General features: G+C 41.3%; 1 protein-coding gene across 1 annotated transcript in view; it reads left to right on the forward strand.

Annotated features, from left to right (window-relative positions):
• Nucleotides 1-26,518, forward strand: part of USP39 (ubiquitin specific peptidase 39) — a 34,371-nt gene extending 7,853 nt beyond the window's left edge. The window contains exons 4-13 of the mRNA XM_043603863.1: nucleotides 28-164; nucleotides 1,395-1,547; nucleotides 7,664-7,889; nucleotides 9,673-9,750; nucleotides 10,960-11,027; nucleotides 11,747-11,935; nucleotides 16,342-16,484; nucleotides 22,282-22,417; nucleotides 24,852-24,938; nucleotides 26,011-26,518. Coding sequence (XP_043459798.1) covers nucleotides 28-164; nucleotides 1,395-1,547; nucleotides 7,664-7,889; nucleotides 9,673-9,750; nucleotides 10,960-11,027; nucleotides 11,747-11,935; nucleotides 16,342-16,484; nucleotides 22,282-22,417; nucleotides 24,852-24,938; nucleotides 26,011-26,058 — 1,265 coding nt within the window. The 3' untranslated portion in view covers nucleotides 26,059-26,518. The remainder of the gene's footprint in view (nucleotides 1-27; nucleotides 165-1,394; nucleotides 1,548-7,663; nucleotides 7,890-9,672; nucleotides 9,751-10,959; nucleotides 11,028-11,746; nucleotides 11,936-16,341; nucleotides 16,485-22,281; nucleotides 22,418-24,851; nucleotides 24,939-26,010) is intronic.
• Nucleotides 26,519-26,648: the final 130 nt, after the last annotated feature.

Raw genomic sequence — 26,648 nt, forward strand, 5'->3', positions numbered from 1 at the left:
TACACTGCCTTTCATTCTTCCCTACAGGCCGGGGTTTGAAGTCTCATGCCTACATTCACAGTGTCCAGTTTAGCCACCATGTCTTCCTCAACCTCCACACCCTCAAGTTTTACTGCCTTCCAGATAACTATGAGATCATCGATTCCTCGCTGGAGGATATCACAGTATGTATCCAGGAGGCTGGTTTGGAACTAGTTCTCTTGGGGACCAGCCTAGGGCTCCTGGGGATTTGCCTGCCCCGAGGTTAGGGAAGAATCTCCATTTCTCGGGCTTGGAGAGGCTTCTTTCCCTTTGGGAGCAACAAGAGAGACCTTAGTAAGAAGGTCTGGATTCATAATTGTGGCCTATGGTCTGCAATCTAGTGGCTGTTTCTGCTTCTAACATTGTGGGTTAGGACTAAAGAAATGCAGCTACTTTCTAATTGGGGTGAAAGCATTTTTGTGAAGTATATTACCTTCCACACTTTGGAGGAAGGATATGAATTAGGCCTGGTGTAGGAAAGTGGATACCAAGCTGCATACCAGCTCATGACTACTTTTGATATGATGCAGCCCAAATGGCCAGTGCCTCCCGTCTGTGGGCTCTGGTGTGTGATCTGTGCCAAGAGTCATTGTACTTAAGAGATCATAGGAAGTCTTCTTGGGTTTGATTAATGTTGGAACTATTGATTATTGTTTATTTTTTAGCAAGTGTCTGTGTATTCATGCTGAATGCTTTGTTCATTTTTAAGGAAAGCTTAGTGTCGAGTGTTTGAAACACTATGCTACTTTTATAAATTTTATATGCCTGTTAATAGTTGAGGTTAAAGTAGTTATGGATGGTAATTAGAGAGAGGAACTGAAGTAAGTACAAGGTCCCCAAGAGACTTAGTAGAGACCTCTCTGCAGCCCTTTATGTGATGACCCTTATAGGTTTAGGACCGGGGAAGGTTCTGCTCCTGCCCCTCCAGCCATAGGGAGTATTAGATCTCAGATTTGCACAGAGGTGGGGAGGCATTCCTGCTTCTGTGCTGGGTCCGTACCAGTCCTGTGTGAGGTTTCACCCGACACTCAGACTCCTGCTGCCTGCAGAGACGTGTGTGTCCTCCGGTTTTGGACCGTTGTTTATCATGGAGTTGGCCAGATGTGAGGTCTGAAGAAAGACCTGGGGATTCAGTGATTTTGGGTTAAACACAGAGATCCCCTTCTAGATTAGTAAGGAGAGGGCCTGTTCAATGTTACCTCAGCTTTTATACCTATTGTTGGGAGCTCTTTGGTTGGGAGCCCTTTGGTTGTGTGATGAAACATTCATGACCAAAGTATTTTTTGTTTTTGACAAAAATTGCTATTTCACATTGCTCTTGTGAACTCCGTAGACAGTCCTGAAACATCTTGGAATTTTCTTTTGCTTTGCAGTATGTGTTGAAGCCCACTTTCACAAAGCAGCAGATTGCAAACTTGGACAAGCAAGCCAAATTGTCCCGGGCATATGATGGGACCACTTATCTGCCGGGTATCGTGGGCTTGAATAACATAAAGGCCAATGACTATGCCAACGCTGTCCTTCAGGTAGGATCAAGATGGGAACAGTGATGGGGAGAGGAGGTAACCTGAGAACACTGTGAAGGTCAGCCAAGAAGTGACTGCCTTCTGGTAGAGTCAAATGGTACCTGGAGACACCAAGTCTTGCTGAGGATTCTACTTAACTATTTGCACCAAACATAACATTCCTATGTCTGCTCAAAGGGCTGTTGCCCGATGGTGAGGCTTTTTCTAGCCTCTGGGCTCATGGCCTCTGTAGTTTTCAGGGAATGAAGGATAGAATGAGTGTGTGGCCTGGCAGTACCGAATAAGAAACACATGTGTTAGATGATGCATCTTTTCTTTTTTTAATAGCGCAGATGTTCCTTGTGCTGGCTATCTGAGGTCTTGATCCTGCTCCTCTGCTTAAGCTCCAAAGTGGGGCATACAGAAAGCCAAAGTTCTCCTGTTTGCAATTAAGTTTTGTTTTCTAAAAAATTAACGAGTTGGGGTGCTTGGGTGGCTCAGTTGGTTAAGGGTCCGACTCTTGATTTTGGCTCAGGTCATAATCTCACAGTTCGTGGGTTTGAGCCTTGCATTGAGCTCTGTGCTGGCAGTATGGAGCCTGCTTGGGATTCTTTCTCTCTCTGTCCCTCCCCCACTCTCTCAAAAATAAATAAACATTAAAAAATTATATGAGTATTACGTATACATTGTAGAAAAATTGGAACATGTTAGTAAGCACAATTAAGAACATTAACAATAATCTTTCGTTGACCACAAAAATTAATTAAAATTTATAAACATAAACACTTAAGGGATGGGTGGAAGATGTAGAAAGTATAAAGAATGAAGGCTTCATTCTTTCCTTTCTCTAGTACTCTGTCCTGCTTAAAATGTATGAAATCAATACAGGCACACGTTATTTTATTGTGCTTCACTTTATTGTGCCTCACAGACATTGTGCTTTTTACAAATTGAAGGTTTGTGGCAACCCTGTGTCAAGGAACTCCTTTAGCACCATTTTCCTGGCAACATTTGCTCACTTCGTGACTATGTCACATTTTGGTAATCCTTGCAATGTTTTAGGCTTGTTACTATACATATAAAATATACGTATATATGTATATGTACTGTGTGTATGTATGTGGTTATATGCATATACTATATATGTATATGTATATGTATATTTTGTAGCTTATTTATTGGGGGGGGCAGGGCAGAGAGAAGAGAGAGAATTCCAAGCAGGCTTTGCAGTGTTAACACAGAGCCTGATGTGGGACTCATACCCACAAACTCATGAGGCCATTACCCGAGCCAAAGTCAAGAGTCGGATGTTTAACCAACTGAGCCACCCAGGCACCCCTGTTAATTATATTTGAATTCCTGCAATTTCATGGTAAAACTTTAGTGGATGAGGAGTTGCTTCTTATGTCTGAGCAAAGAATGGGGTTTCTTGAGATGGAATCTACTGGTGAAGACTCTGTGAGGATTGTTGAAATGACAAAGGATTTGGAATGTTACCTAAACTTGGATGACAAAGCAATAACAAGGTTGGAGAGGATTGACTCCAATTTTGAAAGTTCTGCTGTGGGTAAAATACTAACAAACAGCATCACATGCCAGGGAGAAATTGTTCATGCAAGGAAGAGTCTGTTGATGCGGCAAACTTCATTGTCGTCTTGTTTTAATAAACTGCTGGAGTCACCCCGGCTTCAGCAACATGATCAGTCAGTAGCTATCAGCGTGGAGGCAAGACCCTCCACCAGTATAAAGATGACTCACTGAAAGCTCAGATGTTGGAGGGCATTTGGGCTGCTCAGTCAGTTCAGCATCTGACTCTTGATTTCAGCTCAGATCATGATCTCACAGTTGCTAAGATCAGGCCCTGCATTAGGCCCTGCGTCAGACTCTGCACTGACAGTACAGAGCCTTCTGGGGATTCTCTCTCTCTTCCTTTCTCTTTCTGCCCCTCCCCCTTGTGGGTGCACATTTGCTCGCTCTCTTAAAAAAAAAAAAAAACAAAAAAAACTCAGATGATAGCATTTTTTTAGCAATAAAGTAATTTTTTTTAACGTTTATAGATTTTGGAGAGTGGGGGAAGGGCAGAGTGAGAGAGAGAGAATCCCGAGAAGACTTCACACTGTCAGAGCAGAGTCCTACTCGGGGTTTGGTCCCATGAACCATGAGATCATGACCTGAGCCGAAATCAAGAGTTGGGCGCTTAACCGACTGAGCCACCCAGGTGCCACTAAATTACTTAACTTAAAAAGTATTTTTAAATTAAGGTATGCACGTTGTTTTTTTAGACATAGGCTATTGCACACTTAATAGACTATAGTATAGTAGAAACATAACCTTATGGACTGGGAAACCAAAAAATCCCTTTGACTCTCTTTATTGTATTATTAGCTTTATTGTAGTGGTCTGAAACTGAACCTGTAATACCTCCGAAATATGCCTGTACATATTCTTGTTCAGCATCTTTAATGATTACATGTTAATTCAGTTTGTGAATATAGTTTATTTAACCATCATATCTTGTATTAATGCATTTAGGGCCTAGATTCTAGGCTGTAGGCTGTTTGTAGCAATTTACAAACCCATCAGCAACACAAAAGAGAGTTCTTCATCTTGCATTGTGTCTGTTACACTTACTTTTTTCCCATTTTGATACATTTAACCTACCTTTTGTTTATTCACTTCTAAAGTTGATTACTTGTATTTTTTCAAGTGTTGATGGGCCATGTGCTCGTTTTTCTGTTGGTAGTTTATTTTGCTGAACTCTGAAAAATATGTATTAGCGTTTTTCTGTTATATATGTTGCAAAGATTTCCTTCTAGTTCTTATTTGGCCTTTAAACTTTGATTATGGTATTTTTGCATAAAGAATTTGGATAAAAAATTATGAAAGTGTATCTGTCAGTTTTGGCATCTGCCACTGATGTCATACCTAGACCCTGGAAAGGTTAAATGCTTAAGTAGAGAGAAAAAGACTTACAGGTTGAACAGATAGGATTTGAACATGGTCAGTACAGTTAGCCTTGGCTTTGTGAGGGGTTTTTGTTCCCATAGGAAGTTTTTATTTTTAAAATAAGTAGACGAACAAATCCTCTGTGATATAATTGCCACTACAATGGGATTGAATGGACGAAGTATTCCATCTGGAGGCTGAATGATTTCCGTCTGACACATACTTTTTTGTATTGTTGCTGAAAGCAGAGAGCAACCTCTCTCCACAGCTTGGATAAGTGAGAGCTAGGATGAACTTTGTCCATACTTCTTTCTTTCTTTATTAATTTATTTTTGTAAAGTTTATTTATTTATTTTGAGAGAGACAGAGAGTGCATGTGTGCACACATGTGCAGGGGAGGGCGAGAGAGGGGAAAGGAGAGAGAAAATCCCAAGCAGGCTTCACCCTGTCAGTGCGGAGCCCAACATGGGGCTCGAATTCACAAACTGAGATCATGACCTGAGCCGAAATCAAGAATTCAGCGCTCAACCGACTGAGCCACTCAGCCCCCATACTTCTTTCCTTTAGCAGCCTTTTTTTTAGTAATTAACCCTTTAGTAAAAAACCCTTTTTTTTAGTAATTATTCTCTAGGCATGAAGTCCTTGTTTATTTAGGTGAGCTAAGCTTGTAGGGGCTTTCCCAACCACCTCTGTTGCAGTATTCCCTGTGTCCTGAGTTGTCTTCCTCTAAGATGCCTAGGTTTATTGTATTTAGCAGAAACCTCTATCCTCCTTTCTAAACGGATTACCTTGCCAAAGAAAGTTGTGCTCATAGTAAGCACAGTGCTGTTAAGGATTCACAAACCCATCAGGAGGGACCTGTAGGGAGATGGCATTTATTTAGGGTCTGTTCTGTGGTTTCCCTCCCAGTTTTGTAGCTCATACTAATGAGCTTTATTTCTTCCTGAACCAACATGGCTAGTCTTTATCTTTCTTTAATGAGGTAAAATTTATTACTATTATTATTATTATTACTATTTTAATTTAAATTTTAGTTCACATACAGTGCAATATTGGTTTAAGGAGCAGAATTCAGTGATTCATCAGTTACATACAACACTCAGTGCTCATCATAGCGTGTGCCCTCCTTAGTACCCATCTCCCACCCACCTCCCTCCATTACCCATAGCTTGTTCTGTATCATTAAGAGTCTCTTGTGGTTTGTTTCCTTCTCTTCACCCCCCTGCCCTGCCCTGCCCATTCCCATATGTTCATCTGTGTTGTTTCTTAAGTTCCACATATGAGTGAAATCATATGGTATTTGTCTTTCTCTGATTGACTTATTTTGCTTTGCATAATACATTCCAGCTTCATCCACGTCATTGCAGATGGCAAGATTTCATTCTTTTTGATGGCCAACAAATACTTCATTGTGTTTATATACACCACATCTTCTTTTTTTTTTTTTTTTCAACGTTTATTTATTTTTGGGACAGAGAGAGACAGAGCATGAACGGGGGAGGGGCAGAGAGAGGGAGACACAGAATTGGAAACTGGCTCCAGGCTCTGAGCCATCAGCCCAGAGCCTGACGCGGGGCTCGAACTCCCGGACCGCGAGATCGTGACCTGGCTGAAGTCGGACGCTTAACCGACTGCACCACCCAGGCGCCCCACACCACATCTTCTTTATTCATTCATCAATCGATGGACATTTGGGCTCTCTCCATAGTTTGGCTATTGTTGATAATGCTGCTGCTGTATACATTGGTGTGCATGTACCCTTTTGCATCTGTATTTTTGTATCCTTTGGGTAAATAAATACCTAATGGTGCAATTGCTGGATTGCAGAGTAGTTCTGTTTGGTAAAATTTATTTTTGTTCTCCTAAACCTTTTGGCCATTTTTGATCATAACAGAATTAGTCACTTTTATATATATGTTCATTTTGTATCATTTTTATATATAATTATATTCATTTTTGTTATTTTATTTTATATTTATTTATTATCACTCTTTCAGTAAATACCACACTTGGGAAAAACACCAAACTTTATTAAGATGACTTTCATGTTATTTAAAAAATTTTTTTTTAATGGTTTTATTTATTTTTGAGAGAGAGAGAGACAGTACTAGTAAGGGAGGGACAGAGAAAGAGAGAGACACAAAATCCAAAGCAGACTCCAGCGTCTGAGCTGTCAGCACAAGAGCCCAACACAGGGCCTAAACTCGTGCATGGCGAGATCATGACCTGAGTCTAACTGAAGTTAGATGTTTAACCAACTAAGCCACCCAGGCACCCCATTTTTTTTAAAGTTTTTTTTTTAATGTTTTTATTTGTTTTTTAGAGAGAGAGACAGAGTACTAATGAGGGAGGGACAGAGAGAGAGGGAGACACAGAATCTGAAGCAGACTCCATGCTCTGAGCTGTCGACACAGAGCCCAGATTTTAATGTGCATTTGAGAGATGGGAGAAGTTTGGCCTCCAGATAGTTATCTCTGCCCTAGCCAAATGGAATGTTTGGATTTCTAGCTTTTAATTCCTATGAATGCAAATATAGTCACAAACCTAATTAGAATAAATGAAGGAAATTATTAAATAAGTTGGTCAGTGAATAGGGACTTGAATTCTTTTTTATAAAAAATTATTTATTTTTAGAGCGAGAGAGTGCACAAGAGAGGGAGGCAGAAGGGGAGAGAATCTTAAGCAGGCTCCATGCTTAGTGCAGAGGCTGATGCGGGGCTCAATCCCATTACCCTGGGATTATGATCTAAGTTGAAATCAGGAGTTGGATGCTCATCCAACTGAGCCACCTAGGTGTCTAAATACTTTTTTTCTTTTTTTTTTTTTTTAAACTTCTTGGTTGGGTTGCCTGGCTGGCTCATTTGGTGGAACGGGTGCCTCTTGATCTCAGGGTTTTAAGTTTGAGCCCCATGTTGGATATATAGATTGCTTAAAAAAATTCTCTAAAATAAAAAAAAATAAATAAATAAAAAACTTCATATCCAAAACAAAGTATCTGCACAACTGGACTTTATGTGAAACTTAGTCCAGAGGATGTTTCTATAATAATGTGAACTTTAAACCTAAGCATTTCCTTTTGACTCTTTGAGGCCATCACAGGCCTGGTTCTGTAAGAGCTTGGCTCCCAGGGTTGTGCGTGGGGGCCCTTCGCAGGGGCGCTGGATTAATTGGCTGAAGTATTTGACTTCCAGGCTTTGTCTAATGTTCCTCCTCTCCGGAACTACTTCCTGGAAGAAGACAATTATAAGAACATCAAGCGTCCTCCAGGGGATATCATGTTCTTGTTGGTCCAGCGTTTTGGAGAGCTGATGAGAAAGCTCTGGAACCCCCGAAATTTTAAGGCACACGTGTCTCCCCATGAGATGCTTCAGGCTGTTGTCCTTTGCAGCAAGAAGACCTTTCAGATCACCAAGCAAGGTAAGGAACAAGTCATTCATATTTTGTCTTTTTTTTTAAACCTTTTTTTTTTTTTAAATGTTTATTTTGAAGGAGAGAGAGAGAGCGCGCAAGCATACGAGCATGAGTGGGAGGAGGGGCAGACAGAGGAGGAGACACAGATCCGAAGCAGGCTCTGGGCTCTGAGCTGTTAGCACAGAGCCCAACGCGGGGCTGGAACTCATGAGCCATGAGACCATGACCTGAATTGAAGTTGGATGCTTAACCGACTGAGCCACCCAGGCACCCCAGTCGTTCATATTTTCTGATGTTAGGGCAACAAAATTAGTTTGATGAGCAAATTTACTTGTACTTGCTGTAAACCTTGTAGTAACCAGGTGAGTATCCAGTTCATCATATGATTATGTTCCTGATTCTTCTTTCATCAGCCTGCCCTGTTCAGAGTCCTGAGATTTCAGCTGGATAGAAAGTCTGTCATATGTAGTAAACTAAACTGTACGGTTCTGGGGGAAAACCAGGAGGCTGGGAAAGTGCCAACCCTTAAGCACTTGCCACATTTGTTTCTCATTTTGTCATGTTGCAGGCTAGATATTCCAATGACCTGTTTTGACTGTTTTCATCCCTCCAAGTCCAAATAGTTATTGCCGTGTGAGTAATGTGGACACTGTAGCTCTTACTACCTGGATCTCATACAGTGTCCTCTGGCCTCATGTCAGTTTGTTCATCATCCATTCCTGTTGCTAGTAGGTTTTAAGGCTGCAGGGATAAGCAACAGTTTTTTTCTTCCAGGAGCTCCCATTCTAGTGGGGAAGATAGTTGTGTAAAAAGGTGAGCACAGGGTGGTAAGCGCTGTGAGGGAGGAAGGGAAGTATGCTCTGGGAGGGAGCGTGGAGCAAGGAACCCTGGCTGAGCACATGGGAGGTTGTATGGAGTCAGAGTGGAGGAAGAGCTAGCTGAGTTCCAGGCACAGAGGAGGTAGGTTGGGGCTGGGCATTCCAGGTTAAAGAGGACACTGCCAACAGGAGCGTGGATATGCCAGGAACAGACACAAGGCTGCCAGTAGCCAGGCGCTTAGATTCCAGGGGACAGTGTGAGAGCTGAAGTGGAGGTGCGAGAGAGGGACTGGATTGTCGGGTTTATGTGCCACTAGAAGGAGATGGGTTGTATCCTGACAACAGTGGGGAGTCAATGAAAGCTTTTAAGCCAAGATGTGATGTCAGATTTAGGTTTTATTTATTTATTATTATTATTATTATTTTATGTTTATTTTTGAGAGAGACAGAGACAGAGTGTGAGCAGGGTAGGAGCAGAGAGAGGGAGACACAGAATCCGAAGCAGGCTTCAGGCTCCGAGGTGTCAGCACAGACCCCGATATGGGGCTGGAACTCACGAGCCATGAGATCATGACCTGAGCTGAAGTCGGACACTTAACCGACCCAGCCACCCAGGCGCCCCACAGACTTAGGTTTTATAAACAAGATTCTGGCCAATGAGTGATTTAGAGGGGAAATTCAATACTGGCTTTTGATGGGTGGTGAGATACACATTTGGAGTAGAGATGATAATGGAAGGTCCTGGTTGGGTCAGAGATCCCAGGGAGAGAGCAAAGATCAGAAGACTAAGAGCTTGACCTTGAGGAGTGCCAGCATTTAATGTCCAAATAGAGGAGGACGCCCAGAGGACAGGATGGTGTTGCCTGAAAGGAAGAAGGAAAACCAGGAATGTGGCATCATGCCAGCCAGCGCATGGTTTGGACTATACTAATTTGCAGCTTCAAAATGCCTCACCCTTCCTTCTTTTCCAGGGGATGGAGTTGACTTTCTGTCCTGGTTTCTGAATGCTCTACACTCAGCTCTGGGGGGCACAAAGAAGAAAAAGAAGAGTAAGTCATGTTATTTTGTAAAAGGGAGCTCTTTTTTTGTTTGCTTCCTTTTATAGGCACTTTGCAACTTCCCATCCTTTTCTTAACTTTTTATTTTTTTGTGTTAGTGTAGTGTCTGTGTATACATGGACTAAACTTTATTCCTGAATAGGTTCCTCTCCATTTTTAAAAATTAGGATATGGTTATATCCAATGGCATGTTTAATACATGGAAATAGATATAATAATGCTCTAAAATCCTGACCTAGTTCCAAACTGAGGGGCTGGGCAGCATGTTGTCGACTGCTAGTCTCCTGGCAGTGCACGAGTTAATGTGAAGAGGACTCACTGCATGGTTTGCCTGGCTTCTAAGTTGACTGGTAAAGCAGAGTAAAAGCTAGTTCCTTCCCCTGGGCCTATACTTGGGAGAAATGAGGCTTGCTTCCGTATTGATTCTCAGACTTTAAGTCCGATGGTCTCTTAACATCCATGTTGGCATAGCAGTAGTTAGACAGTTTTCATGAATGCCAGAAATAGTTGTTAGCTTAGACAGTGCTGAGCTAGATAAATAATTTTGGAGACCTAATGCAGCTTTTTCCTTGTCCTTTTTCTCCGTTCTGCTGGTGTTAACGTTTATTAATGTGGAATTGTGGGCTGATGCTCTACCAGATGGCCCTACCACCTCTACCAGGTGTCTTCAACCTGTGTACATCCTCTGAGTTCTGTATCTTGTGTCCTATTAGGATTCTAGAACCCTGTTGTACTTTCTGTCTCAGTGCTTTGGTTCTGTTCTGCTCTGTCCCTCAGTCTGCATTTTTGTTTTATGTCCAGTGCAGGGTGGACTTTATCTTCCTTTGCACACAGCATAAGGTTATGGGAAAGTCTTTGGATGTATCTTGTTTTGCTTGTGATTTTTTTTGTGATTCATAAGTCTCTAGGGTTTATAAATCATTTCATTCATTCATTAAGATGCACTTAATTTTTCTCCTATGGTACAGTACCTGTGCTAGAGGGTATCTTTTGGAGAAGGCAGACACAAAGTAATTATTTACACAAATAATGATGAAGGTACATGGTGGTATATGTTGCAAAGGTACTTCTGTGTTTACTGAGAGCTTTGAGTCTTAGCTGGACAATGCTGGTCTATTTCATAAATTTAGAAGTTAGGACTATATTCTGGAGATGCTTTCCAACCTGACAGAATTTGCATTTTGATTTCTGTTTGTACAGCCATTGTGACTGATGTTTTCCAGGGTTCCATGAGGATCTTCACTAAAAAGCTGCCTCATCCTGATCTGGTGAGTGGGGGTTGAAACTGACTCTTGGCCTGATTTATCTTACCTGAGGGGATTCAGGGTTGACAGAGAGAGGCTTAGAGGTCTGTCAAGGCCTCTTGTGTCAAGATGAGGTTCTACAAAAACGCTTGTCAAGTGATAGCTCCTCGGGCTTTTGTTGCACCAGTGTGCTTAAGTTGGGCAGTTACGGTAGGGTAAAAGTCTTGCTGGTTTAAGTGGTCTGGCCATTGGGTGGTGCTGGTGTGATTTTTCAGAAAGCTCAAATAAGCCTTCTAGATCATCTAAAAGGGTTTTAAATAGTCTGGTATTTAAATACAATCTCTCTAGGGTCTTCTGGGTGGCTTAGTCAGTTGAACATTTGACTCTTCATTTTGGCTCAGGTCATGGTCTCAGGGTCATGGGATTGAGCCCTGTGTCAGGCTCTGCGCTGAGCATGGAGCCTGCTTAAGATTCTCTCTCTCCGTCTGCCATGCTTTCTCTCTCTCTCTCTCTCTCTCTCTCTCTCTCTCAAAAAATTTAAAAAGCTATCTCTCTGAGGTTGGAAGTCCCTCAGTGTTTGCATTACTCTACCCAGGCAGCGTTGCTGTCCATAAAATGCCCAGTCTCTTGGGCGCTGTCTTCACTCCGATACAAAATGAATAAAAACATTGTTTCTTTCTGTGTATGGTGGTATGCATACTGCTCACATTCCTTCCCTCCTTTTTCTTCTTCCTCATTTCTAGCCAGCAGAAGAAAAAGAGCAGCTGCTGCATAATGATGAGTACCAGGAGACAATGGTGGAGTCCACCTTCATGTACCTGACACTGGATCTCCCTACTGCTCCCCTCTACAAGGACGAGAAGGAGCAGCTCATTATCCCTCAGGTGCCGCTCTTCAACATCCTGGCCAAATTCAACGGCATCACCGAGAAGGTAGTCCATTTGCACAGCTGCCCTGCTGATGCTCCTTTCTCTCTCTGGACTTTTTTCAGTTTCTTTTTATACTTGGAAGTTGCCACGTTTGTGGAATGCATTTATTATAAAACGTATTGTGTGTATTGAGCCTCCCAAACTCCACGCTGTTTCTAGCTGGTCACCCCAACTCTTCGCTTGATTGGCAGTGCCCTCTCTTACACTTCTCGTATGTTCCTTTCAGCCATCTGCCTCTGGGTAGGATGGAGAAAGGAGCGGGTATTTAGGATAGTAGAAATTTTAAAATCTTTTAAAAAATGTAGTGTCAGTATTCAAGTGGAAAAAAATAGAGCTAAAATATAGATGAAATAATTTGTTCTTACTATCATATTACTTTTTATTAAGTTAAAAGTGTCTTCTTATCTACTGAGTTAACCGTTTCTCGGTTTAATTCCCTTCTTTATCCTAGACAAATTTAATCCTTTCTGTTCTTTACTGGGAGAATTTTTTTCACCTGATGTCTCATTCCAAACCCTTTCTGCTCTTTCTCTTCATTAGCTAAGTTTCTTTTGTTTTCAGATATTAAATAGCAACAGAAAACTCACTAAACTAAAAGAGGAACTTTATTGGAAGGCATCTCTTGAAGGTCTTAGGGAGACTTGAACAGAGCAGGACTTGGGAAGGACAGAACTAGGGTGACAGGGTTCTCAGAAGTGGCGGTCTGTTGATTGTCCCTTGCACAGGCTGCCATTACCTTACTTCAGTTGCTCCAAGGCCCAGCCTTCTGCTACTCTGCTTCAGGATTCCTAGTGGGTTGAAAGGCCCACTTGAATCAGGTGTCCTTTCTGTTCAGGGATCCTGTGAATCAGGGCCTTTCCTTGAAAAGGCGGAATTGGGAGCTAGGCAGCTCACGCCTAAAACACGCCTTTACTAACCTCCATCTCTGTTTCCGTTCAGTGTCCAAGTCCATTGTCAGGTACTGTTAGCAAGTTTAATAAGCAAAACAAGCCCTGGATATCCTTGTACAGTGATACCTGCCCGTGTCACACCCACACACGTGTGTGCACACACACGCTCAGAGATTGGTAAGATGTCGAACACTGTCTTTTAGAGACTCATTTTGGGATGGTGAAAGAGAGACCTTAGGGTTTGTAGTAGCTCAGTTTGTTTATTTTATGGTTTTAAGTGTCAGAACCAGGAATCTAGACTGAGATTTTTCATCTGACTTTTTCAGCCATGCTACTTGGTCCCTCTTATCACTGTTTGTTCAAATTTAAGTAATATTAAGATTCCCATGAACCCTCAGTATTGATTTAAATTTATTCCTTTTTTTTTTTTTGCAATGTCCTTATCATTTATATCTTTCTATTTTAAGGTGATACCGTATTTAATGCATATGTACAAATTTTATTTTTTTTTCTGCTTATTTTTTTACATCCAAGTTAGTTAATATATGGTGTGATTAAATTTATTCTTCTATGTTAACCACCTTAGTATGCATGTAAATGTTGGTATAAGCTCCTTACACCTACAGCTTGTAAGCAAGTATGAAATTATAACAAGTTTACAATGTAGACAAATAAAACTTTGAGACCAATAAAATTGATTAACAGTTCTATTACAGTGTAATATGTAGTCAAAGCCAAATCGTTCCTTGCTATTTGAATGTGGTACTGATGTCCATGGTGAAAGTCTTTCCTCAGGCTTTCTCAGGAACTCCTGACAAACCTTTGTTAAGTTAGGCCGTGACATCATTTAGGTATTAAATCCTTCGCTAGTCTGAGAGGTGATTAAAAAGAATGCTTATTTATTTATTTAATTTAAATTTTAGTTAATATACAGTGCTGTATTGGCATCAGTGATTCATCACTTACATGCAATACGCAGTGTTCATTATGAGTGCCCTCCTTAATACCTGTCACTCATCTAGCCCATCCTCCACCCATATCCCCCTGTCACCCCTCAGTTTGTTCTCTATCATGAAGAGTCTCTTGTGGTTTGTTTCCTTCCCTCTTGAAAAGAGTGGTTTTGATGTCAACTTGATCATAGATTCAGATGTGGGCAGTGAAATCTCTTAGCATTTACCTGATTAAAAAAAATGTTTTGCTTTTAATACAGTGTTTTATTTCAACCACACAGAGGTTACTTGATACCAACAAAAAAGACGTTTTTTTCCACTAGTGCTTATACCCTTAGATGATCAAAGATTTACCTGAAAGGTATAGCTATGATGTGTGTACTAGAGACAGAAAGCTTATTTCTCCAGTGCTCTCAGGTTATGTATCATGTGACAAGGGAACTTGATTTTTAAAAAAGTAATAGCTTTATTGAGATATAATTCATACACTATACATTTAACCCACTTAAAGTTACATAATTCCGTGGGTTTTACTGTATCCACAGACATGTGCTACCACCACCACAATTAGTTGTAGAACATTTTCCTCATTAGTGTTTTCATTACCCTTTGGTTACTAACCTCCTCGTCTCCCCCAACCATAGGCAACTACTCATCTACTTTCTGTCTCTGTGGATTTGCCCATTCTGGACATGTCCTGTAAGGGAATCCTTGTAATGTGCTCTTCTGGGATTTGCTTCTTTCACTTAGCATAATGCTTTCAAGGTTCATCCATGGGGTAGCATGTATCACTACTTCATTCCTTTTTGTGGCCAAATTAGATCCCATTGTATGAATAGACCATATTTTGTTCATCCATTCATCAGTTGCTGGACATTTGGGATCGTTTCTACCTTTTGGCTACTGTGAATAATGCTGCCATAAATATTAGTCTACAGGTTGTTCTGTGAACATGTTTTCATTTCTCTTGAGTGATGATTAAGAAGTGGAATTGCTGGGCTATATGGTAACTCTTATGTTAGCCATTTGAGGAACTGCCAGACTGTTTTTCCAAAGTGGCTACACGATGTTGTATTCCCATCAACAGTGTATGAGTGCTCCAGTTTGTCTACATCTTCACCAACACTTGTGAATTTACAACACTTGTGAATATATCTCACACTTGTGAAGTACAACACTTTGTATTTCCCTGATGACTAATGCTGTTAAGCATCTTTTCACGTGCTCGTTGGACATTTGTATATCATCTTTGGAGAAATGTCTATTCAGGTTCCTTTGTGCATTTTTATTTTTATTTTTTATTTTTATTTTTTAATTATTTTTTTTTTTCAACGTTTATTTATTTTTGGGACAGAGAGAGACAGAGCATGAACGGGGGAGGGGCAGAGAGAGAGGGAGACACAGAATCGGAAACAGGCTCCAGGCTCTGAGCCATTAGCCCAGAGCCTGACGCGGGGCTCGAACTCCCGGACCGCGAGATCGTGACCTGGCTGAAGTCGGACGCTTAACCGACTGCGCCACCCAGGCGCCCCTCTTTGTGCATTTTTAAATTGGGTTATCTTTATTATTGAGTTGTAAGAATGCTTTATATAATCTAGATACCGTTCCTTATCAGATGTCTGATTTTACAAGCATTTTCTCCTCTTATATAGATTGCGTTTTCACCATCTTTTTTTTTTTTTTTTTTTAATTTTTTTTTCAACGTTTATTTATTTTTGGGACAGAGAGAGACAGAGCATGAATGGGGGAGGGGCAGAGAGAGAGGGAGACACAGAATCGGAAACAGGATCCAGGCTCTGAGCCGTCAGCCCAGAGCCCGACGCGGGGCTCGAACTCCCGGACCGCGAGATCGTGACCTGGCTGAAGTCAGACGCTTAACCGACTGCGCCACCCAGGCGCCCCTTCACCATCTTGATAGTATCATTTGAAGCACAGAAGTTTCAAGTTTTGACGAAATACCATCTAGGTGTTCTTTTGAAGCGTGTGATTTTGTTTTCATATGCAAGAATAGATTGTCAAATCCTAGGTCATGAAAATTTACCCTTATTTTTTCTTCTAAGAGTTTCGTAGTTTCAGTTCTTCCATTTTCTGGAATATCCTCATTGATGAAGGGGCCCTCACTGCTTCCGAAGTACTTATTCCATGGCAGTATGCCTCTACTGAATAGTCGGCAACTTCTTCCTTATTTTGAATTGAGTGATGCTCTCATGGTTTTGTTTTAATTCTGCAGCTTTTAACAACTCCTCTTTTTCATCTGACATTTTTGTTTTCCTTGTAGAAATGGATACCCACATTGCTATGGGTAGAATTCAGCAGCATGTTCATGTACTGGCTTAAACATGTTCCGCACTTGTATTTTAGGTAGTCTTAGTTGTGTTACTGTTCCTAAGACCTTAACATGGCTTCTGCAATCAGGTGTCTTCTGAATTCTTAAGTGTAAGGCAGAATTATATTTAAAAATCCAAACCAAAACAAAACTCCTGCCCCTGTCCTGATAGTCCTCCTGCCCCGTCCAGATACTCCAACACTAATTTGATAATTTTCTTCTCCCCCGTCTCTCTCTCTCTAGGAATATAAGACCTACAAGGAAAACTTTCTAAAGCGCTTCCAGCTCACCAAGCTGCCTCCGTATCTAATCTTTTGTATTAAGAGATTCACTAAGAACAATTTCTTTGTGGAGAAGAATCCAACTATTGTCAACTTCCCTATTACGTGAGTATTACCCTGCTTCTCTTACTGTCAGGGAGAGTGAGCCTAAATTTTTTATATTTTTTATACTATTATTAATTTTGGACTGTCTTATTTAGAGATTGCTGGGAATAGAGCCTACATACACTATAAGTTAAGAGTTCTTGGAAGGATACAAATATTTCAGGGACCTCAGGGATAGAGGTCCCTAGAGGCAGTCCTTCTTTCTCCTCCTCGCCTGTTGCTTGCTGGAAAATGTAGTCTTTCCATATAGGGAAAACTGGATGAAAGCAGGGCAGGACAGGTAGGATTCTGCCTGGCTTCGAAGATGACCCCGAGTCTGTCCATCTGTTTGCTGGTCATTGCATCTTCTTGCATACTGTGGTTAGGCATGGACAATGGGGATGGTTCCAGATTTGTCTTGCCATCTTGGGGTCCTTCTGTCTTATTTTTTGCCAGGTAAAATCTGGAATGTGTTTAATTTCTATTGGTGAGAAACATAAATTTTGATGTATAGTCTTATTTTTAGTTTATCATGCAGTTGTCTCTTTATGAACATTTATGAGTATTTTAATGCAAACTGGGAGGAGTTGTACCAGATGCTTTTAATTTGCTACTTTCTAACTCAGAAATCTGCAAGATCCTTTTGGAGATAGACAGTTGGTTTTCAGTTCTCAAGAGACAATGGTTTTCATACTCTGAAGAAGATCTCTCTGAGAACCTAGAGAGACCTGGTGGAAGGGCTGGCAGGAGGAAGTGTGGGTCTCTGTGTGCTGGCATTTAGGTAAGGAAGAGTGGAGCCCTAAGGCACTTTCTTATTGAGAAGGTTTTGGGTGGATATATGATAGGATTAACTTGTTGTTTAGCTCATTAGGGTTGTTTTTAAACCTTCACAAAGTAGTTTGGGAGCTCTAATGTATCCATGCTCGTCCCTTCTTTTCTTTCTCTCTCCATCCCTCTCCGTTTCTCAGTTCCCCAAACCATATCAAGACTGCCAGTTTTCTCTTTTGAAAATGGTTCCATGGGGTGCCTGGCTGGCTCAGTAGGTGGAGCATGTGACTCTTGATCTTGGCATTGTGAGTTCAAGTCTCATGTTGGGTATAGAGATTACTTTAAAAAGTAAAATCTTTAAAAAAAAAAAAAAAAGAAAGAAAGAAAATCGTTCTAATTCTTAATTCTTTGTAGTGTTTAAGAGGGTAGTATCTGAAATTAAAGAGGCCTGAGTTCTGTACCATCCTAGCTTTGTGACTTTGGACAGGTCATTTGCATATTTTCTGGATTTATTCTCACATGGGTAAAATGAGAGGCTTGGTCTAGATGAATCCTACAGGTCCTTCCAGGTATAGCATTTTATTTTTCCTGGTTCAGAGATCACCAAGAATCTGAGTTGAAGAGAGGTAACTTTTGTAGTTAGCATTACAGGGGAATCTCTTACTTGCTTTTCCCACACTCTTCTTCACTAGCATCTTGTCTATGTGATAAATAGAGGAAATTGGGGCCCATGAAAGCCAGCTCTCTGCCACCTTGAGTGGACCACAGAGAACCTTCCTTTGAAGGCCCATGTATTGGGGATTTCTTTCAGAACTGGACTCTTATGAATTGCCACAGTCACCAGTGTGTTCCTGGTAGCAGGGAGTGCTCTTGACTCCAGGGCAGTTCCCGGGGAGGGAGGACTATGTATTGATAATGGTTCTTGCTCAGTCACCACAGAGATATCATTACCCCATTGGTTTCTTTTATGTTGCACCTGGGGTATGTTTATTTGGCTACCAGTTGCATTTAGGTTTTTGGTAACTGACTTCAGTAGTTTGACCTTTGGAAAGCTTACTTTGGAGAAGTTGAGAAAAAGGCAACTTCTTAACTAGTTAGCCTTTTAGAGACTAATTGGGGAAACCTGCACTTTAAGTACTTCATGCACTATAATTACTTGTAGAGTAACATGGTTTACAGATTAGCCAAAGTTTCCACTTGTTGAAAAGGACCCTTTTCTTTTCTTTTCTTTTCTTTTCTTTTCTTTTCTTTTCTTTTCTTTTCTTTTCTTTTCTTTTCTTTTCTTTTCTTTTCTTTTCTTTTCTTTTTTAAAATTTATATCCAAGTTAGTTAACATGTAGTGTAATAATGATATCAGGAACAGAATTTAGTGATTCATCACTTACATATAACACCCAGTGCTCATCCCAACAATTATCTTCCTTAATGGCCCTTGCCCATTTAGCTCATCCCCCCACCCAAAGCACCTCCAGCAACCCTCAGTTTGTTCTCTGTATTTAAGAGTCTCTTATGGTTTGTCTCCTCCCTGTTTCTACATTATTTTTGCTTCCCTTCCATTATGTTCATCTGTTTTGTATCTTAAATTCCACATATGTGTGAAGTCATGTGATATGACTTGTCTTTGTCTGACTTATTTCGCTTAGTATAATACACTGTCATTCCATCCATATTGTCGCAAATGGTAAGATTTCATTCTTTTTGACCACCGAGTAATATTCCATTGTGTGTGTGTGTGTGTGTGTGTGTGTGTGTGTGTGTGTGTACATATGTATGTACACACACACACACACACACACACCACATGTATATATGTATACACACACACACCACATTTTCTTTATTCTTTCATCAGTGGATGGACATTGGACTCTTTCCATAGTTTGGCTATTGTTGATAGCTCTGTGATAAACATTGGGGTGCATGTGTCCCTTCAAAACAGCACTCCTGTATCCTTTGGATAAATACCTAGTAGTGCAATTGCTGGGTCGTAGGGTAGTTTTATTTTTAATTTTTTGAGGAAACTCCATGTTTTCTAGAGTGCACCAGTTTGCAGTCCCACCAGCAGTGAGAAAGGGTTCCTTTTTCTCCACATCCTCTCCAACATCTGTTGTTGCCTGAGTTGTTAATTTTAGCCATTCTAACAGGTGTGAGATCTTATAGTGGTTTTAATTTGTATTTCCCTAATGATGAGTGATGTTGAGCATTTTTTCATGTGTGTGTTTGCCATCTGGATAAGACGTCTTCTTTGGAAAAGTGTGTATTTGTGTCTTCCCATTTCTTCACTAGATTATTTTGTTTTTCAGGTGTTGTTTGGTAAGTTTTTTATAGACTTTTTATGCTAACTCTTTATCTGATATGTCATTTGCAAAATATCTTCTCCCATTTCATCGGTTACCTTTTAGTTCTGCTGATTGTTTTCATTGCTGTGCAGAAGCTTTTTGTCTTGATGATGTTCCAGTAGTTCAGTTTTGCTTTTGTTTCCCTTGTCTCTGGAGACGTGTCAAGTAAGAAGTTGCTGTGGCTGAGGTCAAAGAAGTTGTTGCCTGTTTTCTCATCTAGGATTTTGATAGCTTCCTGTCTTACATTTAGGTCTTTTATCCATTTTGAGTTTATTTTTGTGTATGGTGTAAGAAAGTGGTCCAGGTTCATTCTGCATGCCACTGTCCAGTTTTCCCAAAACCATTTGCTGAAGAGACTTTTTTCCATTGGCTATTCTTTGCTACTTTCTCAAAGATTAGTTGGCCATATGTTTGTGGGTTCATTTCTGGGTTCTCTATTCTGTTCCATTGATCTGAGTGTCTGCTTTTGTGCCAGTACCATACTGTCTTGTAGATTACAGCTTTGTAATACAGCTTGAAGTCTGGAATTGTGATGTTTCCAGCTTTGGTTTTCTTTTTCAGGACTGCTTTGGCTATTTTGGGGTCTTTTCTGGTTCCATACAAATCTTAGGATTGTTCTACCTCTGTGAAGAATGCTGGTGTTATTTTGATAGGGATTGAGAAAAGGACCCTTTCCATACCTAATTTTTCTCCTGTGTTTTATTCCATACACATCTTCTTACTACCAGAGATCAGTCAGACTTGCACTGATTAGATGCCTTCTGCTCGTTTGGAGATAGGGGTTTTGGGAGCACAGGTTTAAGGTTGCACTTCCAGCTAATGAGGTGTTTTCTAAATTGGACTGTTGTGATTGGGAGATGAGTGTGGTATGCTCCTTTGGCTAGTTTCTAAAATGAAATGATTTAACGTGTATTCATTCATTTTTGCCACTTCCAACAGTTTTGGTTCAGTCATGAAAACATGAGTATTGATACTCCTGAGAATTTCTCTAGGACTTGTTCAGACAAATAAGCGTGGGCAGCTGTTGTTAAAGCTGAGGAGAAGGTACCATGGGAAGACAGCGCTTAGCATCCAGTAGGTGTTCTGGCTATCTGGAGTTCACATGGATTTCTTGGGACTCATATCTAAATTGTCTTTAACGATAGGGGCGCCTGGGTGGCTCAGTTGGTTGAGTGTCAGACTTTGGCTCAGGTCATGATCTTACTGCCCGTGAGTTCACTGGCTGTGTGTTGGGCTCTGTGCTGACAGCTCAGAGCCTGGAGCCTGCTTCAGGTTCTGTGTTTCCCTCTCTCTGCCCCTCCCCCACTTGTGTTCGCTCTCTCTCTCAAAAATAAATAAACATTAAAAAGGAAAACTTAAATTCTCTTTTAACAATAAATGTTGCTATCTGTATTGTACGTTGCCTGTAGAAATAAATAGCTATCACTAGCACGTAGAAAGCTATGTAGAGCAAAGATGCGGTTTTTGTATTTTGGACAGGTAGTGTATTCATAGTTTATGTGACCACATATGTGGTCACGGTTACCATTTCTTGTGAATCCTTCAGAGATGATGTTATTGTATTTCATATTTTGAGTGGTGGTACCTCAGACAGCACCATATACATTCTACAGAGATTAGAAACATGATACAGTTTCTCTTACTTGTGTTAACTGTCACTCTGTATCCCTGTTTAACTGTTGGAAAGTTCTTCACAATTGTCTTTGTTCCATCTTCATAGTTAACATTTATCATAGCACTTTACTTCACGATAACTGGTGTTTATGCTTCAGGCAGTAGATAGAATCCAACAAATAAAACACAAAGGCAGATTTTATTCCAGATTCAAGAATGCTTCTCTATATTTGAAAGTGAATGTTGAGATATTAAAAATAAAATTGATATTTCTAAGTCCCAATTGAAAGAACCTAGTCAGTAGTTTCTTTTGGCAACCAGAACTGTAAATTAGGACACTGTGGAGTAGCCAAGATGGGCCACATAAAGAAGAGAAAGCTGGGCTACCAAAGGAGGAGGAGAACAAAGCTGTTGTCAGAAGCAGAAAAGAGGGCAAGTGGCTCCCTTGGATCTTGCTGCTTCTCCAGGGCTTGGTTCTAGCCGCATCTCTTAGTCTGAATACCTTGAGTAAACTCCCCTTTTTGTGCTGGAGCTACTGGTCTGCCTGGTTTGCCATATTGAAATAGTTAAAATGATCATGCACAGTGGCAACTCACAGAATCATAATGGCAGGCCCTTCACAGCCAGAGGCTAGGGACCAGGCGTCCCCAAACATTGTGGCTGCGGGATTCCTGGACAGGGCAGAGGGTAAGGTGTTAGACTTGGCCTCTCCTTTCATCTCACTGTCCCAGAGGAGATGGTGACGCTCATTCTCATATCACACAAGAGCCTTAGGTTGTGTAACCTGCTTAAACTCACACATGGCTCTGAAGGGGCAGAGCCCTCATTCCATTTCTAATCTGAAGGACTCTAGGCTGTGCCTTTTTAGTGGTTAGACGTGCTTCTAAAATGTACTTTTCCTGTAGAGCCAGTCTTTCCAGTTTAACTCATTTTTGTGGCAAAGTATGTGAATTTCCCCCAACCTGGGCTTCCATGGCTCTGCCAGCCTGCCTTGTTTCAGGTCCTAAACTAGGGTCCAATAACTCTGTGGTCCACTGGTGTAGGACAGCTAACCTCTGTATCCTTTGATCTTTTGGCTTTCTTTTCTTCATCACCAGAAATGTGGATCTGAGAGAATACTTGTCTGAAGAAGTACAAGCAGTACACAAAAATACCACGTACGACCTCATCGCCAACATCGTCCATGATGGCAAGCCCTCTGAGGGCTCCTACCGGATCCATGTGCTTCATCATGTGAGTGGTAAAAATGGCGGTTGTTCCTTTGGCATTTCAATGGGCAGCTCTCTTCAGTCTGTCCTCTCTTGACCTTGACTTTGGAGCTTTGCAAGTAATAGAGCTGTCAGTGGTGAGTTTCAGGCAGTGGTTCTCAATTTTGGCTGCACATTGGACTCACCTAGGGAGATTTTAAAATCCTGATGCCTGGGCCACTCCAGGCCAAGTACATTAGAACAATGAAATTTATGCCTGTTGGTTTTCACCTGGAATAGAGGTCAGGGATGCTGCTAAATATCCTACAGTGCATAGGTAGCCCCTGTAACAATTTATCTGGCTCAAAATGTCAGTCAGAGTTAAGAGACTGCATTAGATTATCGGGAGGTGGGAGCCAGGCATCATGATGTTTAAAGTTATCTAGGAGATTCCATTGTGAAGCCAAGGTTGAACACCACTGTCCTAGACTAGAGCCTTACCACCTGAAGTGGAGTGAATCCTCTTTTTAGCAGCATTGACATCATATGAGAACTCACTAGAAATGTGGAATCTTAGGCTCCACCCAAACCAACTGAATCAGAATTCGCATTTTAACAAGACCCTCTGGCATATAATTAAAGTTTATGAAGCACTGGTCTAAAGGCTTCCTTTCAGCTAAAAAAACCTTTTTTGAATTTGTCTCAAACTGAAAAGGATGAAACATGTACTTAAGATATATTTGGTATCACACAGGTTATTAGCACAGATTGTTTTAATTTGATTAGTCGTCTGGGACTATGAGTTTAATAATAACTAGCTCTGTTTGTCAAGCATTTTACTGTGCACTAGAAAGTATGCCAAGCGCTCAGTGTATGTTTATCTTATTTGTACTTTTAAAATACACCTATAAGACAGGTGTTAATGGTACCATTCTTTTCTATTTTAGCGTTTATTAAAAAAATTTTTTGTTAATGTTTATTCATTTTTTTGAGAGAGAGCATGAGTGGGGTAGGGGCAGAGAGAGAAAGAGACACAGAATCAAAAGCAGGCTCCAAGCCTCTGAGCTGTCAGCACAGAGCCCGGCGTGGGGCTCAAACCCACGAACTGTGAGATCATGACCTGAGCTGAAGTCAGATGCTTAACTGACCGAGCCACCCAGGCACCCCATGTTTATTTATTTATTTTGAGAAAGAGACAGCCTGTGCATGTGCTAGAGGGGGAGGGGCAGTGACAGGGAGAGAGAGAATCCCAAGCAGGCTCTGCATTACCAGCATGGATCCTGACCTGGGGCTAGAACCCACGAACTGTGAGATCATGACCTGAGCTGAAACCAAGAGTTAGATGTCCTACCAACTGAGCCACCCAGGCACCCTACCTACCTTTTTTTTTTTTTTTTTTTTAAATTACAAACAAGGAAACCTAGGCTCAGAGTTTGAGTAATTTATCTGAAGTTGATAGATTTGGGCTTTGAACCCAGATAATTAGTTCCACCATGTTCTTAACCACTACTTGAAACAGGAATGGGGACTTGATTACATGATCTTGAGCTTTAACAAAAGCTCAAGGTTTTGTATATTCTGAACTATTGACTATCTGGAAAATCTATAGTCTGTAGTATCTGTCTTTGGCATTTCTTTGAAGTTTGGATGCATGAGGCAGGTGAGCTTCCAGAAGTGTCTCTGCCATAATCCAGAAACTTCTTTTCCCCCTTCTTTATGGCAGCATGAAGTAAAGTAGATTTTGCTGAATTTGCTGCACAGGTTTTATAGTCCAAAGGAAATGGGTTAGTATTGTGAACAGTGTCCATGAAGGACGCTTTTCTTGGCTGTTGTTGTGCTCTCTGTCATTGGGGGTGGGGATATCTACTTTTAAGTTTTCCCAGTAGTTAACATTGCACCTGCTAACTGTGTCTAATCTAACATTTATGGGCAACAAGGAGTCATCTTAGGTGAGGAGTAGAGGGCTTCCTCTTTTTTCTCTTTATTGCCCATCTAAATTCTTCTTTTTTTTTTTTTACATTTATTTATTTTTGAGAGACAGAGGACAAGTGGGGGAGGGGCAGAGAGAGAGGAAGACACAGAAACCGAAGCAGGCTCCAGTCTCCGAGCTATCAGCATAGAGCCCAACACAGGGCTCGAACTCACAAACCGTGAGATCATGACCTGAGCCGAAGTCAGAAGCTTAACTGAGTGAGCCACCCAGGCGCCCCTCCCCATATAAATTCTTAAAAGTGTTGGGAGACTCCACTGTACTTCGAGGAATCCAAGGCAGGGATTGAGTTTGCCAAGATCAGCACCCCAAGAACTCTTTAAATTGAATGATGGCAGCAGAAGTCATGCACCCTCTTAATATGACTCTTGCTGAGTGATAGTCTAGTGGCTGTTCTTCTGATTTTTCTCGCTTTTTGCTGCAGTCTTTTCTTTCTACACCTTTTGGTTTTAGGGAGCAGACTAACCCATTTCTTCATACTTTTTTGCAGGGGACAGGCAAATGGTATGAATTACAAGACCTCCAGGTGACTGACATCCTTCCCCAGATGATCACGCTGTCGGAGGCTTACATTCAGGTGGGTTGGGCACGAACTTGGTGAGTGTTGAACAGACGGGGTGTGAGGCCGGTGAGAGGAATGATGTGAGTCAAGGCAGGAAGTGGGATTGAGTTAAAGCCTTGGTTAGACTGGGTACCTGTTGGGATGCACTGAGGAGTGAGGTGGGGCCAAGATCAGATGGCCCTGAGAGCCCAGGAGTGATTGTCAGAAAAGAGAAGGGCAGGGAATCTTAGAAGATTTATGGATGAGCAAGGAGGTTATATGTGTGGCTAGGTTAGTTTTACAGAGGTATGTGGTTTGGTTTCAAGGAGGAAGAGCTTAGAATCATCAGGACACCCAACTAGGAGTCGGCTCTCAAGCTTTCCCCAGCATCCTAAGTCAAGTTAGCACTCTTCGTGACCCCATGCGCTTTCTGCATGTCTTTACTAGAACACCAACCTTATTTTAACTGTCTTCTCTATTGGATTGAGAACTCGTGGAGCAGAGTATCTCTACTTCTTATAACTGTTCTGGTACCTAACAAAGAAGGAAGACTGAGACTAAGAAAAAGCAATAGCCTTATAAAAAGGAAGGGAGACACTTTTCATTCTAGAAATAAGTCTTTTTTTTTTTAAAGTTTTTAATGTTTTTATTTATTTTTGAGACAGAGAAACAGAGCATGAGCAGGGGAGGGGCAGAGAGAGAGAGGGAGACACAGAATCTGAAGCAGGCTCCAGGCTCTGAGCTGTCAGCACAGAGCCTGACGTGGGGCTTGAACTTACGGACTGTGAGATCGTGACCTGAGCTGAAGTCGGACGCTTAACCGACTGAGCCACCCAGGCACCCCTAGAGATAACTCTTTCTTTAATGACTTTGTCTATGGTTATAGGCTTAATTATGAGTTCATTTTTAGAAAGTGAGTTTGGGATGGAAAGTGAGGAGAGAAGCAAAAGGGAATTTTCTGAAAGATTATTACGAGTTAGTTTCAGGAGACATACAAATATGGAAGTGGAGGGACAGGTTGTCCATTGCTTAGGGTAGGAGAGGTACTTGATAGATATGTGTGGATGAATGCCAGCTGCTACATGTCTGTTGTATTAATTTCTTACAGATTTGGAAGAGGCGAGATAATGATGAGACCAACCAGCAGGGGGCTTGAAGGAGGAGTTTAGGGCTTTGCTCCCTGGGGCTTTGGCTGAAGATGTAGTAGTATCAAAGTTATTGCTGAACGTAGGCTGACTGGCACATTCCCTGGGCCAACCCGTTTTGTGGGTTCTGGTTCACATCAGAGCGTCAGAGGGGCCCACCCACCTGGGATGGCTCTGGGCTGCCACCCGGCTGCTCTTTCATCAGGTGATTATAGATCGATGCTCCTTTCTCCTTTCTGTCTAGCTCTCCCTGGCTTCAGCAGGCCAGAACTCTTTTTACAGATGTGTGTAATTTATTTCTGGATATCTGGGAGTAGCTGAAGGACCAGATAATATCTTCTAAGCATCAGAGCCTCAGGATTCTAGGAATAAGAGCATGAAGCCAGCAACATCCTTCTTCCATCATAGGTATTTTTCCCGTGGTTCCTGATGTGTTTTTTGGAGTGGATTAAATGTTTTCCTGTTTTTAAACCAGCCTCTTGTTTTATATCCTTCCCTTAGGCTATTTATCTGCTTGCAGGTGCTTTGTCATTTGGGATGCAGTTTGTCTCTAGGTAACAAAATAGCTGACTAAGAGCAGTGAGTTATTTTGCCTAGCTAG

The sequence above is a fragment of the Prionailurus bengalensis genome, chromosome A3 (genome assembly GCF_016509475.1).
Source record: "Prionailurus bengalensis isolate Pbe53 chromosome A3, Fcat_Pben_1.1_paternal_pri, whole genome shotgun sequence".
Lineage (NCBI taxonomy): Eukaryota > Metazoa > Chordata > Mammalia > Carnivora > Felidae > Prionailurus > Prionailurus bengalensis.